Source organism: Pristiophorus japonicus, chromosome 3 (assembly GCF_044704955.1).
Source record: "Pristiophorus japonicus isolate sPriJap1 chromosome 3, sPriJap1.hap1, whole genome shotgun sequence".
In the NCBI taxonomy this organism is placed as follows: Eukaryota; Metazoa; Chordata; class Chondrichthyes; family Pristiophoridae; genus Pristiophorus; species Pristiophorus japonicus.
This window is the reverse complement of record NC_091979.1, coordinates 261,900,542-261,919,196: the sequence shown is the minus strand read 5'-3', so window position 1 is coordinate 261,919,196 and position 18,655 is coordinate 261,900,542. Positions and strand designations below refer to the sequence as shown.

Sequence of the window (18,655 nt, the reverse complement as noted above, 5' to 3'; positions counted from 1 at the left end):
TAAATTTGACACCAAGCCAGAAAAGAAATTAAGGTAGATGATCAAAAGCTTGTTTAAAGAGGTAGGCTTTAATGAGCGTCTTAAAAGGAGGAAAGAGAGGTAGAGAAGCGTAGGGAGGGGTTTAGGGAGGGAGTTCCAAAGCTTAGGGTCCAGGCAGCTGAAGGCATGTTCACCGAATGTTGAGCAGTTATAATAATGAGGGACGTTCAAAAGGCCAGATTTTGAGGAGTGCAAACATCTTGTGGGATTGTGAGGCTGAAAAAGATTACAGAGATGGGGAGGGGCAAGTCATGGAATGATTTGTAAACAAGGGTGATAAATTTGAAATTGAGGCGTTGTTTAACTGGGAGCCACTGTAGATCAGAAAGCACAGGGGTGATGGGTGATCTTGACGGTGCAGGTTAGTACACGGGTTGCTGAGTTTTGGATGACATCAAGTTTACGTATTGTGGAATGTGGAAGGCCAGCCAGGAGTGAGTTGGAGTCGGCAAGTCTAGAGGTAACAAAGGCATGAATGAGGGTTTCCGCAGCAGAAGAGCTGAGGCGGGGCGGAGGCGGACAATGTTACTGGGGTGGAAAAAGGCAACTTTAGTTATGCTATTTTAATTATTTGACTCCCAATTCCATATTGATACAGCAAGTACACCTGTTTTATGTACGCACACTTTCCCCTGGCTGCAAGAAAGGCGGAGCGGGCAATACATCTGGGGGGGAACGGCATCTTGCCAAATCCTGGCTCTTTGAGGGGATGTCAGGTTGGAACATGGGGTGGGCTTCTTCCTTCTTCACCCATCCCATTGGAAGGTTTCAAAGTAAAATAGAAGTGCAGTGACCCAGTAGAACTGGCTCCTGCCCAAAATTTCAGGCCACCGCCTCTCACCATCGCCAGACTTACATCTACATTCTGCCCTCCCTGATAAATTAACTTTGGACCCTCACTGACAAAGCTCACACAAGAGGCACTGGTGGGGTATTTTAAATCCCAATAACTGTAAAGAGTAAAGAGCCCAATGTCTTTGGGAGAACAAAATTTATGAGAGAAAAAATTATAGAATTGCCATGTATCAGAGTGGTTCTCCTGTAATTTTATATGGGTACACGTGTATTTACTGTTGTGAACCTTTGTTGATGTACATTTCCAATACAGCACAAAACTGCCATGCCTTCAGATAATGTATTGATTACCAGCTTCATGAGATAGAGTAGAGGAATGATGCCAGGATAGTGCACATGAAGGAAGATACTTTTCATTACACAACATCACACATTAGCAAACGCTTTCAATCTGACAACATGAACTACTTATATTACATTTTGAACATCTGACTTCTTAATGACTGTGCTAATTCTGCTTTGGATATCTTATACCGAATCTGAGATTCTTTCAGCTCGCTTAATGTGGTTAAATATTGGTGAGTGCACCTTTAAATCCTCCTACCTTCGTTCACTGGGATGAAGAAGTCAGATTCTTCCTCACAGGGAGGAAAGGAAAAGCCAGAATGTAAGAGACACAGCCATGTTGCAGAAGAGTGAATTTGATAGAGGCAAGTGGCCAACTTGTCAGGCTACACACTTTGTTGGTATGTGAAGCTCCCCAAATGGCTCAGTTGGTAAGGTACAGTGTGTAATAGAGCCATCAAAATCAGTAGGTGCCAGGTTCAATTCCTGACCTGGTGTGAGATGCTGAAATGAACTTCAGTAGACATGGGACAGGGAGGGGAAAATCAGCTGGTGTTTCCACTACTGGCTGTTATTCAGGCAACTCCTGCTGGAAAATGCATAAATATGTCCATAGGATAGACAGAAGAGGCTCAGCTGTTGAATTGTTTGCCAACACTCATAAATGATGAATGGCTTTCTGGGAAGTATGAATACTTTCAAGAGAAGAGGAGAGAGTTAAACAATATATGGCATCACATACCCAATGAAACAGAGAAGGAAAGAAATGCAGAAAAACTTACAAAACCCCTCGTAATAAGTGAACGATAAAAAATTGATAGGAACTAGAACATTTGCACGTAAATCTTTTATATCGTTTAAAGGATCTCATGGCAGAATATCATTCACTTAAAGTTTCATTGATTACGTAAACTAGAGATGAATCAAAACTCGGCTGCCTGTGCCCTAACTCACACCAAGTCTCGCTCACCCATCACCCCTGTACTCGCTGACCTACATTGGCATCCGATTAAGCAACACCTCAATTTCAAAATTCTCATCCTTGTTTTCAAATCCCTCCATGGCCTTGCCTCTCCCTATCTCTGTAATCTCCTCCAGCCCCACAACCCTCCGAGGTGTCTGCCCTCCTCTAAATCTGCCCTCTTGAGCATCCCTGATTATAATCCCTCAACCATTGGAAGCTATGCCTTCTGTTGCCTGGGCCCAAGCTCTGGAACTCCCTGCCTAAACCTCTCCACCTCTCTTTCTTCCTTCAAGATGCTCCTTAAAACCTATCTATTCCTGTGAAGCACCTTGAGACATTTTATTACATTAGAGGCGCTATATAAATACAAATTGTTGTTGTAGATTAAGGTCAAGTTTTACAATGTTTTAAAATATATTTTTGGTGAGGAATAAAGTTGGTCGTAAAAGAGAACTGACACAGTCCCCAGAGGCTAATGTTAACAGATGCTTTTGCTGGTTCACATTCAGTAACTGTCCAAGTAACAGTCAGATTCAGGCAATGGAATATCCACATCCAGTCCAGTTGACTCTTCTCCAATCTCACTGTTAGAGTTCCACATAATAAGATTTAACATTTCATGTACCAAATAGTTTCTGCAACAAAATGGATCATTCTGAAAAGATTAGCTTGTGTCTCAAAGTTATTGATACAAATTCCTGCTTGCATCTATCAAACATAACTTGGAAGGAATTTCTGAAAGGTACATCACGCTGCTGATTTTAATTCTCAGGGCCAGAGATTTGGAAGCATGTAATCTTTTACTTCGGGCACATGGAGAAATTGGTGCTCAGCTGTGGAGTCACTGAAAGAAATTGTCTCTTTGTGACAGTGTCAGTATAAGAGCCACTATTCATAGTGCAACAAATTAAATATGACTCACAGGCTCAGCATCTGCATCATTCTGAATTTAACAATAATTCCACAACAAAAAGACAAAAGATAGCATACCTCCAGGTCTCTCCCATTTCCTGCTCTGAAAAAAGATTCTATTTATGTCCTCATTAAATAATCTGTCTTAAATATGATTACTAATAAATGATAGCATAGATATCACAATGAGCCAGTTACCTGCACATGGGAGATGTTTTAGGATATAGAATGCAAATTTATTTCCCGATTTTGTGTAATGAGAACAGCCAAGTTTTTCTTTAGCAAAACCCAATTCAGGTTAATATTTTGCAGCTTGTTGCTGGGTGCACTGCGAAGTGAAAGTTGCCCTTATTATAAAGGGCTTCACAACCAACTTCTACTGTGCAAACTTACACTTCTAGAGTGCTCCTCATGTAGGGAATAATGTCTCAAAGCATTATATAGGGCAAAGGAAAGGTGGGCGCTGAGCAGGAGAGAAAGGGAAAGCAGAAGCTAAGAGGCGGGTGTGGGGGGCAATTGACGAGCAGACTTTTTAAGAAAAGAAAGAAATTGCATTTATATAGCGCCTTTCACAGCCTCAGGATGTCCACAAGTACTTCACAGGCAATTAATTATTCTTTGGAAGTGTAGTCACTGCTATAATGTAGAGAAACGCAGCAATCAATTTACACACAGCAAGCTCTCACAAATAGCACTGAGATAAACGACTAATTAAAATGGTTTTACAACACTGTGACTTTCAAAGGAACAAATTTTTCCAAATGCGGTTTCATGACATGATGTCTGCTAACCTTCAGTTAATTGAGCTAATTATCCACCGTCCACTATGACTGCAGAAAAGGTATCCATTAAAGGGCTGTTGCCATTAAGTACACACTCTCATAAAACACTTTGCTGAATGCATAATGTTGCAATGACCTCAGTGATTGCTTCCATCGCTGCAAATTCTTCAAGTTTAAGGAAAAGCTAAAATGAAAATGGAAGAATTGCTAAATTTTGCACTGCAGCAGACATTACACTGACCAAAACACAGGAAGAAATCAGTATGGTAGGTTGCTTTAAATCTAAAGACGTTAATAAGTGATACAACTCCAGTAACATTGAATTTCTATGATGTACCACAAGGCTTTGTCACCTCTTTCTAAAGTCCCAATTCCGTATAGATTTTTTAAAAATTCATTCCTGGGATGTGGGCGTCACTGGCAGGGCCAGCATATATTGCCCATCCCCAACTGCCCTTGAGAAGGTGGTGGTGAGCTGCCTTCTTGAACCACTGCAATTCGTGTGGTGAAGGTACTCCCACAGTACTGTTAGGGAGTTCCAGGATTTTGACCCAGTGACGATGAAGGAACAGTTATATACTTCTAAGTCAGGATGGTGTGTGACTGGGAGGGGAACTTGGAAGCGCTGCCACGCGCCTGCTGCCCTTGTCCTTCTAGGTGGTAGAAGCTGTGGGTTTGAGAGGTGCTGCCGAAGAAGCCTTAGTGAGTCTATCCATTTTCATTTTCTAAATATGACTTTTACATTTTTGCTTGTACCACTGATAATTTTTCAATTTCAATTTGTCAATTCTTAAAACGCAGAGTAAATCCCAGCGTTTGCAATTCCCCTGAAATCCACACTGTAACTGACATCTTCACAGAAATCAATCACAGAAGGCACATTCTTTGCTGCTGGCAATTTTATTGCAAATTGTTTTATCTATAAGCTTTCCCTGAGGCAAACATAGTCTTATTGCATTAAAATCCTATTATCCACAGCATGGAGCTGGCAAACTAGCGGGGACAATAACAAAAATTAACAAAGGAACACAGATAGCAAGAAGCAATGGTGAGAATAAATTGAAAATCCAACAAAATGTGTTAAGGGAGTGGGTCAAACGGATAGTTCGACATAAGATCTGGCACTGGCACGATGGGCCGAATGGCCTCACTCTGTGCTGTATCATCTCTATCTTAAAGCCAACATGTTGCAGTTTTGTTTGATTGGGCTGGGCAGTAGAGATGTTTTGCACAGGAAGTTGAGTAGATAGGCTGGTGGGCAGGATGGGGTATGTAATCTGTGTCAAGAGTTGGCTTCCTGGGCCAAACTCCCTTTCCCATTCTATGTTTTATTTCCTTAGGGAAAGTTCAAAACTATGCACAGACATTTAAATGCAACACCGATTAGTTTTACACGTAAAATGCTCTTCCCCAACACTACCCATTGGAGTTTTGAATATTTCTTGTGATTTTTCAGCTTGCACAAAATTTAAAGCATTAATGATATCATTAGGAAGTTACATTTTAAAAGGAATTTCAGTATCAGTGAGGAGGATGTTCTCTGTCAAAGAACTACCAGGTTGTAAGGGATGTTATTTCTACTTCACATTAGTTAGGTCTTGTTATTATGATATTTCAGGGGGAATTACACCCCATGGCTTCTATTGAAGCTCTCAGGTTAAAACAAAGCATAGAAAATTAGGATTTTAGTCAAAAAAAAAAACTTGCCCCATTGTGTCATGTCTCTCAAAGATGTCATAAAGTATTTCACATACAATGAATTGCATTAAATTGCAATGACTATTCTATATGCAATCCCAACAGCCATTTTGTACCCAGCAAACAGCCACAAACAACACCGAGACGAATAACTAATTAATCTGGGATTTTTTTTGTTGCTTTTGACAGAGGGAGGAATGTTGGCCAGGATAGAGGGAGAACTCCCTTCTTTAAATAGTACCTTGGAATTTTCTGACCACTGCAACAAGTAAACAGGATTGCATCCAAAGGTTAACACCTCCCACAATTCAGCACTCCCTCAGCACTACACAAGTGTTGAGATTATGCACTCAAATCAGGGCTTGAACCCACAGGGGGGGAAATTGCCCCCTTCTTTTAGGCCCGTTATCGCCTCTAATGGGGCGGTCAGGCCTTTCCGCCCAGGGGCGGGCGGCGAGGCTGACCCATCTGCAATTGCCCCCGAACCAGGGGCAGTGAGAACAGGTTTTCGCCACGTCCCGTGTTTCCGCCCCTCCCAGCTCGCCGACCCCTTACCGCCCTGTGGGGAAATTCCCCCGTGAGAGTGTGGCTGCCATCGGTCGGTGCCCCCGACAGCTTCGCGCGGCAGGAAGCTGCCAGTGGCTGGGTGGTGCAGCTGGCCTGCCGCCGTCGCCATTTTATTTTAATTGTTGGTGGACTTCTGAGTCGGCCCGACAATGGTGGCCGTTGGTGTTGGCAGCCTGGTACTCCCTCTTGGGTTCCGGGCCACTGCCCTGGCTGAACCCCTGCCTGGTGGCCCAGTGGGCTCCACGTCGGCCTCGTAGCATCCCTCCCCTTTAAGTGAAGGGGAGGGACATTGCGACGCATCAGCACGGCAGTGATGGACACCGCTCCGTTCCCGACCTGAACCCGCCCTACACCACCTCGAACAGCGCTCCAAAGCACTGGGAGACGGTGTCAGAGTTAAAGAACCCAATTTTCCGGCTCTTCCCTCCGGTGGGAGACGTAAATCTCCGGTTAATTCAAAGTGCCCTCCCCAATTTCCCGCTGAGGGCAATTTCGGCCCCACAGTCTTACCTCAACCCTGCTAACACCAGGCCAATCACAGTATATCTAAAAATAAATGAAATGCACTTCAACTGAAATTATTTTCCTTAATCTTTAAGCACAAAAATAACAGAATTAGATTATAGGTAATCCTTTTTCGTCAGAACCATCTGTCCCTGCTTCCTGATTAGAGGAATACAATTCAAGATGTTCCCATGTGGGACTGATTGCTAAAGGCCTTAAGCACACTGGGCTGTCAAAGATGCCATGAGGTAGGAAGTGTTCTGCTATTAAGGGTAATAACACTTGGTAGAAAACTATTTAATAGTTAGAAATTGTAAGCTTCTTTTTTTATAAAAAAAGACATTTACTTAGATTGTCTTTCAAACCCAGAGAAAGAAAAAGATTTTCAGAAACAAATTTTTAAAGAGGATCCAGCCTTTAGAAAAATCTGCCTGTTGATTCTTCGATAAATGCCATTGCAACGTCCCTAAGTAATAAGTAATGTGCTTGTAAAGAAGGTTACTATTGTGTAACGATTACCATCTTGGTTGATACAAATTGAACTTGGTGAGATGAATGATTGAAGGAAAAGAAAGAATGGTGTCTTGTCAAGTGCCAGAATATCCTGTACATTGAGCTGCTGTGGCAGAAGTTAAGTTGATGTATGTGCATTTTATATTTTAACTGCCAAGGTTGTTGGGGGTTAACAATAGGATGAATAATGATTGTTACCTGCCAAAAGGAGGAATTACTTCATGCATGCTCTAGCCACATTTCTGGGGATGTACAAGGGAGAATCCAGTTTTGCTTCATGAAGGGGAATTAAAATCCCAAAGACTGGTATCATGGTGCCAAAAGGTTCACCCATCAGACGATGGATTTCAGGAAATGTAAACTGGTTTTGATCTTATGGGGCTGATTTTCAATTGGGGAAATTTGACGTTACCGGGCCGGTAAGGGCCAGAAAGTGGGGTTGGAAGCCTGACTGCCTCAGTCACCCGGACGATCACAGGGTCCTATCATTGGGTGGTCAATGCCTGCCTGAAACAAGCGGTAGGCCTCTTTCCCAATCGGGGAGCCTAATGACGTAGTTAAGACACTGGCTGCAATTTTAAGGGGCACATGGGAGGAGCGTGCGACGTGAATGATCAGCTCATGGGTTCCGATCAGGACATGGCCAGAAATATTTAAAAACTTGTTTTCAGTGGAGCCGGAATTGAGCTGGCGGTCTCCCCCATGATCTGCAAAAACACTGCGGAGTCAGGAGTTCACTGAAAATAGGGGCGAGGTGTATAACATGCGGTAGATGTGATCCTGCCCGTTTTGCGACCCTTCCAAATCGACTTTCACTCCCTTTGTCTCTTGATTCTTGACCTACTGAGCATTTCCAGTATTTTCTGTTTTAGTTTTAGATTTACAGCCTCTGCAGTTTTTGGAATTTTGACCTTATGAGTGTTTGATATCCTGCATGTCTCCAAGGCACTGAAGGATACCATTGTAAATTCTGGACCACACTGATATTGCTGCCCCACATTTGAATGATTGAATTCCCAACACCTGGTGTATGATTCCCGTGATATAAGTCCCGCAAGACTTGTGGCAAATTGAGTATTAGTTTACTTTGTGACCGAAGCCAAACAGGATTAATTTTCTGTTACAAATGCTTACAATACATGTTTTGTTCTGGTTAATGAGGTATATCTGCTGGTCTGCTTGGCTTGTGGTTGCCCTTTTTCACATTCCAGCACTATGTGAGATGTCTGAACGAACCCAAGTTAACATAAAACACATTTGTCAGGCATCAATGTCCTTTTAAACATTGCTCATTTCAGGCACCCTCGTAGCTGAAGAGGGTAAATACTTGACTCCCAAACAGATCTGGTTGTGACCTCAAGTCTCGGGGCGTCTCATCAATGAAGCCAGCTTGCTTTGCTTGGACGAGTTTCGTCTATCAGGATCATTTAATCAGTGAGTTGTTCCACTTGGGCAGAGGGAGAAGGGATTAAAAATAGTACTCAATTCCGATGGTACTGGAATGTGACACAAGAATAATACAAGCCAAACAGACCAATGGATATACATCATCAGCCAGAAAAGAACACATTTTAAGCTTTACTTGCACTGTGGTCTAACTAGCCAATCATAAAGCTAGACTCTGCCTGTGGAGAATCTGGCTCAGCACTCCCAATTGTGAAAAGTCTACGTAGAATTTTAAAATGGAAAAGTTCCTTTTTGGAATTGGATTATGGTCCATTTTAGAGGCTGATAAACTCATCTGAGCTTCTCCAATGAAACTGTGGGTATTATGCCGCATCTAGTGTGTTATCAAGGAATGTCCCAGGTACAGTTTGCTCATCTGTGGTGCGTTAGTTGATCTTAAATAATGGTCTTGGGACTGCTACAACTGGATTAGCATCCCTGGGATAGGAAGAAAATCAGTCAGGATTCTTGCTGTCATGATCCACGCTGGATCATGTGTCGTCAGTCTGTGAGGACAAAATTGGCCTTGGCTGTGATCCTTTCCATGTTAAAAATGTTTTTTTAAATGGGTAACCCGATCCCAAACCACCTCTAACCCACCCATTTCAGGCTTTGACGGAGGCAGTACAGGCGGGGTGAGCGATCAACCTGCTCTTAGGTGGTGGGTCGGTCACTAAAATATTTGAAGGAGGCTGTGTGCCTCCATGTTAACTTAACTTTTAGTTTTAATGTCTGCAGGCCGGTTTTCCTGTGCCTTGGGAAACCCAGCAGATGAAGGGAGGTGTAAAGGGCCGGACCCATCAGGTAAGTATTGCTTATGGGCCCAGAGGAGCAGGACTGCTTTCCCCCGCCCACCAACCACATGACTGACCGCCCCCACTAGGCCTCCCCCCATGTCTTACCTCTGCTTGGCTCCCCTGCTGCCTTCGATTGACAGTCTGGCTGCAGCTGGGAAACCTGTTGAAAACATTTTAAACAGGCCCTCCCGTTAGATTCCCCAGGACCTGCGGGAAACCTGTACCTCCGGGTTTCCTAGCCGCAACTCCCCCTCACCACCCCTTTCCCACCTCATACTTATTATCAGGGCCATGGTAGCAGTCAATATAAATACAAGTTCTTTCTTTCCAATGTTGGGTTGACTGAGTTTTGGATACCTTCTAGCAACATTTATATTGCACACATGCAAAACTGATGGCTGGTCAGAAGAACTGAAATGTTCAGGAGAAAAAATATATTATCGTAAAATCCAAAATATACTCTGTCACAATGTAATTCTCTACGATAAACGTGAAAGAAAGTATAAAATAATGAACTCTATCGAGAAAGTTGCTCAGCAGCAGAAAATAGTTCATTGACCTCAAGAGTCAGGATCTCCTGAGACCATTTGACTTCAGACTATTACAGCAACTAGATCATATGGTAGAAGCACCTCAGCAGCAAGGTAATTCTGAAATGGGTATAATGGGCCGGGTTTTACTGGGTCCCACCCAAACGCACGGTGCAGGAGACCCGGGAGATGGTGGGAAACCCAGAAGTTCGGGTTTCCCGGCAAGCTGTGGAGTTTTAACTTGTGCATGCGATTCTTTGAATGAATCAAAACATTGGGTGGTAAGTTGTGGCCTCCCTGGGTGCGGACGATGTGCACAAAGTGCATGCGCCTAAACCCGACAGATCCAACGCATCCCTGGGAGAAGGGCTTCCACGAGCGGAGATTTGGGCTATTTGCCCAACTCTTGTCCAGCGAATGTCCTTAAAACTCATGCCTGGTAAAAGCATGGGCGTTAAATTCCACATGGTGCTTTTACGCCAATTGAAAAAGATTTGCGCTCGCTGGTATTCTGGAGAATCATTTATGTCAGATTGAAAATCAGGGCTTTGATCGCTGGGTCCTCTTTCCCATTGATGTACTTGATCAATTTTACATGAGCTCTCTCCCAAGCAAATCATCTTGAACCTTCCCATTTCAAATCAATGCTGAACCTTGCAAATTGACTGTGGTCACAGACATATTGAAAAATGAGACTAACTTTCTCTCAGAGTTTCACAGTTCCAAGCCATCTGTGCCAATATTGTGCATCATGGGAATCAATAGGAAGTGGGGATGAAAGATGAAAACTATTCTTCCTTCTGGTCCTTAGCAAAGAAGCTCTCCCTCTCACTCCCCATCCTCTACAACACTTCCATTTTGAGGGAGACCCTTGGAATTACCCCAGGATATCGGTTTATTTAACTTTATGACTTCGATCATTGCATTCATTGGCAGGATAGGAGCACCAGTGTTCTCTCTCAGGCCAACATCCCTAGCATCGAGGCACTGATCATGCTCAACCAGATCTGATAGGCCTGAGCCCATATTGTCCTCATGCCCGATACTAGACTCCTGAAACGAGCACTCTATTCTGAGCTACGTCACAGCAAGCGAGTCCCAGGAGGGCAGAGAAAATACTTCAAGGACACCTTCAAAGCCTCCTTGAAAAAATGCAACACCCCCACCGACTCTTGGGAATCCCTGGCCCAAGAACGCTCAAAGTGGAGGAGAAATATCCGAGAAGGCGCCGAACACTTCAAATCTTTTCGCCGGGAGCACGCAGAAGCCAAGCACAAACAGCGGAAGAAGCATACAACAAATCAAGCACTCCACCTACCTGTCCCTCCAATCACCACCTGCCCCACCTGTGACAGAGACTGTAGATCCCACATTGGTCTCATCAGTCACCTTCGAACTCATTTTAGTGTGGAAGCAAGTCATCTTCGACTCCGGGGGACTGCCTAAAAGAAGCTTTTAATAAAGTTCAAAATACAAATTTCTACAGTGCAGGTATTTCACCAGAGCCCAAAATACTTGCGCATCATAGAACATCAGTTTACTAAAGACCCAGCAAGTTTTAAAACACAGCTGCTGCCCTTTAAAATGAATCATCAACCAAGCACAACACATTGTCATGTGATAGATATAATATAAAAATATCTGATACATGACAGTGACTTTGTACCAAAAGCACAATTCAAGCATTGTGTTATATGAACATAAAACATCATAATATTAAAATCATTATGAGCCTAAAATTCCTCTCCACTAGTTTGAATAGAAAAATAGATGTGAGTTTTACTCATGTTTACTTTTTCACTAAAAATTGTAAAGTAATGGACTTGACCTTCAATCTACATTTGCTCAATATTTCAATATTAAAACTTTACTTCCTAAATGCAGTTGGCATTATAGCAATGGCGTCAATTTTCCTGGAGTGCTCTCTTTAACTAAATGACTTTTCAACTGCCTTGGCATGTCAATAGCACAGCAGTTATTAATGATCATATGCACTCTATCAAATGGGAGTCTTTGCCGAACTCCAGCAAAATTTTGTTTTGTAAATGAATGCCATAATCCAAATGTTGCGGAATGTCTGCAACATTGACTCAAACATAAATGAGGAAGTTATGGAGTGTAGGTAATGGAGCCTTGCAGCATCTGTGGCAGAAAATCTATAGCATGCAACAGAGGAAGCCTGAAACATCTTGATAGGACTTAGTATTCTTTAGAACATTGGAGAAATTAACCCTTAGACCCTCACATTTAAAAAGTACTTGGATGTGCACTTGAAAGGCTACGGACCAAGAGCTGGAAAGTGGGATTAGGCTGGATGTCGGCCGGCGCGGACACGATGGGCCAAAATGGCCTCCTTCCATGTTGTAAATTTCTATGATTCTATGAGAGATATCACACTTAACTTGCTTTTGGAAGAATTCTGGATGGGAGTTTAGGGTAATGGTAGATGTCTTGGGGGTACTGGTAAGCCTATCGAATCAGTGTGTGGTACTGACATTTACAGAAAGGGTTTCCATCTTCTTCCTTGAGAAGAATAGAAATGCTGTGAGTTGTGACTGCTGTGCAGTAAAATCACCTGGTCCATCAATTTAGGGAGAGACGTTAATGGGGGATTGCAAATTCTTCACAAACTAGATGGGCTTTGAAACTATATCAGGAACAAGAGCTAGGATAAGAGCTGCTTCTGCTGGGCCTCTGACTAGGCAAGAGTTGGGTGATGCAAGATTAGACCTTTGGTGTGCTGAAGAGGCTTCAACAGATATTGGCAGACGCTGTGCCATTGGTGGAGTTTGACTAGGCCAGGTTGCAGTAAATCTGACTGAGTTCCTTGGATAAGTCTAGGCAAGTGTGCCTCTGCCTGTTCATGCAGTTTGAAGGGTAACAGCGGGTGAGTGCCTGGAATCCTAATGTTCCTTCTCCTCTTCTGCCAAATAATATTCCAGTTTTGAGATTGACACAAAAGGAAACGCAGTGCCAAAACCCATGGCACAAAACCTTTCCAGCAACTGAGTGGGCCATAAAATGCTTGTTTGAAAACCCTGCAGAAAAACACTTCAGAAGTAGACCAAACAACCATTCATTGAATGTGCTCTCTGTCCTTTTAAATTACATACAATTTAAACATAGAAAATAGCAGTCCTGCATGCCTGATTTATATTGGAAAGATATCAAATGAGTGCTTTTCTGGTGTAAAAGATTTATAGTGTAGACGTCCAAATTACATTATATCTGAACCAGTAAACAATAATACATTAATTTAAAACTCCTGCCACAAATAGGCAGGAGCTACTTGTGCTGTTCACCAGCCCCTTTAGATAGGTGGGTCAGGCATATTATGGGAAGAGTTTGAGCACACACGATCTCTGCCCACTCTTCCGGTTCATGCGCCCCGTTTTTGGACCGTAACTGATAGGGAAATCTACTGATAGGCAAAGCAAAGGGAAAGCAAAAATTGAGACGTAGAGCAAGACAACCTGGCTGCTTCTATATTGGTGCTGTTTTAGTCTGGATTCCAGAACACCATGATCTAGCTCCCACCATTTGCTCTACTAAATCAGGTTCACTTATCGTAGATGTAGCTTTTTGTGGGTTTAATAAATCTGCCACTGGAATATGGGGGCCAGATTTAGTCATGTAAACTGCAAGAACTGGCTCATGGACACTGGTGTCTAGGAATCCAAACTAAAACAATAGCAGAATAAAAGTGGCTGAGACGGAGAAACTGATAAAGGCAGGGATAGAGGGATAGAGGGATAGAGAGAGAGAGAGAGAGAGAGAGAGAGAGAGGTAGACAACAAACACAGATGAGGAAAAACCCAAGGTAGCAGTCAAAAAGAAAAAGCACCAAACAGACAGATGTGGAGAAAGGCAAGCCAGCAGAGGCGCATCTATAGGGGGAGGGAGGAAGAGAGGGAGACAAAGAGGTAAAGAAAGAGAGGGAGAGACAGAGAAAAGAGAGTGAGATTGAGAATGTGCCAGTCACTATGGTGCAGCTGTAATCCATCTTGGATACTTTCACATCCTGTTCTAAATTGGAGGCTAGAGATGATTTGGATATTGAGATTCCCCATTAACAATGTTTTGCGATTAGTTACGGGAGGAATAATTCAAGGAAAACAAGTCAGACAAATAACAGTTTTGCTCCCACTCCAGACATAGATACCTCTGCTGCACTCTCTCCAACAGAACTGGCAGCAGTTACCCAAATGAAGCAACCAGGGTTTGAGTGGCAGGCGACACTGGGACTGAAACTCTGGTCCAGAGTCGAGTGTTCAACTTCTCGTGTGACCTATCCACTGACAGTGGTCATGCTTTAAGTACAGACATCTGCAAGAATTTCTTTTATAATGCGATATGTGACCTGATTCAGCAGCCAGCTTCCCGACAAATCAGAGTGAAAACAATCTGTGCGCAGAATAACACATGTGCATGAAATCAATTCTGCTCATCACACTACCCCATCAATCAGGGTTAGATCGTGGGTATGGAGTCCATTAACACACAGGTGATAAAACATCTTATTCCATTATAGCAAAAGAAAAAATACAGCAGATGCTGAAAATTTGATACAAAAAACAAAACATGCTGGAAACACACGGCAAGTCAGGCAGCATCTGTAAAGAAAGGAAAACGTGAACATTTCAGGCATATTCAAATTCTGATGTGACACATCAACATTTTTTCTTTCTTTACAGATGTTGCCTGACTTTGCGTGTTTCTAACATATTCTGCTTTTAATTCGACCATAGCTTCACCATGCATTCCACGCTCCTTTACACTGTTTGAATAATTGCTCAAGTCCTTTTGTCACGCTCTTGTACAAGACGGAATAATTTCGCCCTGTTTACTATTATTGTGTGTTTAACCTAAGTACTCATTATGCGTTGCAATTAATTCAAGAAGTGTCAGATGAAAGGTTATTCACTTTCTTAATCGGATGCAATTTATGCATTAAGGCGAGATGTTAGACTTGGGCCAACTTAAACATATACAGAAATGAATCTTCCCTTTCATATCACAGACCTTCCCTTTTGTTCTTTCTTCCCCTCCCCATTTCAGTGCTTGTTAAGAATCCGTTCTTTCCGAACACTCTCCAGTCCTGACGAAGGGTCAATCGACCCGAAACCTTAACTCTGCTTCCTCTCCACAAATGCTGCTTGACCCGCTGAGATTTCCAGCAGTTTCTATTTGTATTACAGAAACGAACTGTTGTAGGGTGCTGGAGACTAACTTAGCTGACATCTGGGTAAGCTACGTCCAATAAAGCGAGGTCACAGTAAGATGGGGGATTAATGAATTAAGCAATGGTGTAGTTTCGTGGGGTGCATTTAAAGCTGTTAGTTTGGATACCGGCAGACTGTTATAAGTTAGCTGCTTTCCAGCATTTCCACTTCCATTATCATGGCTGCAGGACTGTAGTTCCACAAAATGTTAGGCTAAGATAAGGAAACCAAAATAATAGTGTAAACACACAGAGCTTGCTTCTGGACACTAGTTTCCTGGCAGCCAATCAAAGGAAGTGCCAGTATGAAAGCGGTTTCAGACATCAGTCATGGAGTTGCAACGGCCAGCTATTGTAGGTTGTATGAATTTTTCTTTTGTGGACAAGAAGACTATGCTTGATTGGAGAACAATCAATCCAAGGGGCTGGATTTTCAGGTCTTCTGCGCTCCGTTTTTCACCCCGGAGCGGTGGCAATGGCGGCGGTGAGTGTTTTGGCCGGGCGGCCAGCCTCCAGCTGCACCCTGCAGCGATTTTCAGGTCCGGTTTAGCGCCGGCGCAGAGCAGCACCACCTGGAAGAGAAGCGCAAGTTTGGATTCTTGCCTGACCCGTACGCCCCCAAAGCACACCTCGCACTGACCGCCTGGGAAATCAGGGCAGTCCTACCATCTCATCGGTGAAGACGTGAGTAATGGACTCCTAGGGTAAGCGTGATTGCTTTTTCTTTTAATTTGTTTTGAGATTTGTGTTGTGGTGGCTTGGGCAATGTTTTTGTGGTATCCCCCACCCAGGCGTCTCTCAGAGTGCTCCTGGCCTGGCTCTTTAGTTTGGGAATTTCTCATCCTAGCGCCCGAGAGGTGTACAATGCCTCCCTGAGTGCTGCGTCCCCTGACGCAGGGCCCAACTGCCCAAACTTACTTACTGATGTGCAAACTACTCCTGGGGGCTAACTTTCCTGCCCCGTCGCCATTATCACCCCTAAAACATCAAATCCGAAAATCCAGCTGGGGTTCACAATGCTGAACTTTATCCTGTCTAGTCCTTGTTGTATAAATGCAGACAAAGCAAGAAAATGACAAACACTCAGTGTACAGCACATCATTAGTCATTTGGTGGGCCACTCTGCATGAATGCTTCCTTTGCTCCTGTCTTACATCTATTCACCTTCATTATCATAGCAAGCACCAAAACAAAATGTGATTTTCCTCAATTAATTATACGCTTTGGTTCTTGATACTCCCCCTCATATTGCTGTGGCATCCTGCTTGTACGTTTTTCATGAATTCTGACATCAACTGTGACTTTGGTAACCCGATAAGGCTAGAAGCAAGTGACTCTTTCAGAAATGATTAATAAGCTTAATCAGTATTTTCATGCAGTTTAGATTGCAAAACATGTGGGAAGGAAAAACAGTGCTGAGGTGTTGAATGCCCAATATAACCACCACCCACCCTTTCCACGTCATCTGTGCTTTATCATTCCCACAAGTAGCTTATCAGCAGGCGTCTGCCTGAAGGGGCAGATTGCACTATAGTTGCTTAACCCTTGTGGGTTCACAGGCATTTATTACACTGTGAATACAATTACTCCACAACAGCATGATCTAGATTTACAACTTAACTGTCAATTTCCTTATTTATTTAATGCTTGCCATCTCTGTTTGCACTGCATCAAGAAGTTACACATTCACTTTGGAGAGATGTTGGCTCAGAGAAGATATGATCAAAGTTTTTAAAATTATAAAAGATTTAGACATAGTGGATTTAGATAAGATATTCAAAATGGATAATGATAGAGAATAAAACATGTAGACAAAATATCAGGCCAGATACATAAAGTTAATGGAGCGGGCATTGAACATAAGAACATAAGAAATAGGATGCCATTTGGTCCCTCGAGCTTGCTCTGCCATTCAATAAGATCATGGCTGATCTAATCTTGGCCTCAACTCCACTTCCCCGCCTGCTCCCCTTAACCATTGACTCCCTTATCATTCAAAAATCTGTCTATCTCCACCTTAAATATATTCAATGACCCAGCCTCCACAGCTCTCTGGGGTAGAGAATTCCAAAGATTCACAACCCTCAGAGAAGAAATTCCTCCTCATTTCTGTTTTAAATGGGCGACCCCTTATTCTGAAACTATACCCCCTAGTGGGCCTGATTTTATGTTGAAACAAATAGGGGGCTAAATTGGGCCACGTAGCACCTGTCTTTAGGCTCTATACAGCCAACAAAGTCTCAAAGATGGGGTCCGAGATGTGCGCACGCACTGCTGGTGGGAAGTGCACAGGAAGCTATTTGGCAAAGGAGTTTGTGCGCGCACGTCTAATGAGCACCGGCAGCAGGCAGAGCAGTAAATTTGGCTCGATAACACCCGGCTTTTTGGTGTTACAGGTGCCAATTCCGGTCCAAAATGGGGTCTGCGCTTCTGGTGTGGGCCACGCCTGAGGCCATTTTGAGTAGGTCGTTAGTGCGCTCACTGGGAGTGTGCGCCAGAAGTATGCAGAGTACGCAGATCATAATGTCAATCAGCGTGCAACGGTTTGGCACCAGCGCTGCTATTTTCGGCCTCCATGCTACAGCTGAACATGTGTTCAAGGACCCCCCCAAACATTACTATTTAAAGGGATCACCAATTACTTCCAGGTTAGTTGCTGACTGATTTCTACTGGCTCTTGGTGAGTTTGTAGAAGTGTTTGGTAGTTTGTTATCTTATTTGAAGTTGCTGAAGTGTCCAGGGAGTGGTGTGGCAGGTTACTTCAAGGCTTCTGCTCAGGCCAATGCTTCCACACATGGGTGCAGTAGTTTAAATCCACCTTGTCTTGCAAGAGAGAGGGAAGTGTGTCAGTGAGTGTGGTGCAATGTGTTTGGGTGATGTGCTTGTCATGGTTGAATAGCTGGCAGTGTGTGCACACTCTGAGATGTGGGTGTGGGGCTTGCAGCAGTGCTAAATGTGTGAGGGTGAGGTGAAGCTATGAATGTGAGGTATGAATTGGGATTGCTAGAGATTGTTGTTAGGTCAGTGAATTGAGCAGTGTCTGAGCCTAGTGGTACAGTTGTAAGGATATTGCATTTGAAGAGGAATTCACTGACCATAACCACGCGTGTGAGGTCATTAAACTTCTTGTGGCACTGCATACAGGTCTACACTGCTGCCAATGACCGCGATAGCTGTCTGCTCCCATTGCCTTCTTACAGTTTGTCTGGAGGGCCTCGTGGTTCCCTGTGCAAACAGGACATCTCTCCTCCTGCACTAGGGCCTCGAGTGCCGCATCAGAAAATCTGGGAGCCCTCTCTGCCACGTTGTCCCATCTTCAGCCGTGGCTCAGTAGGTAGCACACTCTCCTCTGAGTCTGAAGGTTGTGGGTTCAAGTCCCACGCCAGAGACTTGAGCACATAAAACTAGGCTGACACTCCAGTAGAATGCTGGGCGAGTGCTGCATTGTCAGAGGTGTCGTCTTTCAGATGAAATGTTAAACCGAGGTCCTGTCTGCTCTCTCAAGTGGACTTAAAAAATCCCCTACCACTATTTCGAAGAAG

At 43.5% G+C, this 18,655-nt stretch overlaps 1 protein-coding gene across 3 annotated transcripts in view; it reads right to left on the bottom strand.

The window, feature by feature from the left end:
• afap1l2 (actin filament associated protein 1-like 2) overlaps window positions 1–18,655 on the bottom strand; it is a 304,943-nt gene that overhangs the window by 257,440 nt on the left and 28,848 nt on the right. Inside the window, exon 1 of one of the 3 annotated variants that reach the window (XM_070876592.1) lies at window positions 14,915–15,042. The exons of the other annotated variants lie outside the window; for them this stretch is intronic. Within the exon in view, the coding sequence (XP_070732693.1) occupies window positions 14,915–14,945 (31 nt within the window). The 5' untranslated portion in view covers window positions 14,946–15,042. Of the gene's footprint in view, window positions 1–14,914; window positions 15,043–18,655 lie in introns of those variants that run through there. 3 annotated transcript variants of the gene reach the window in all.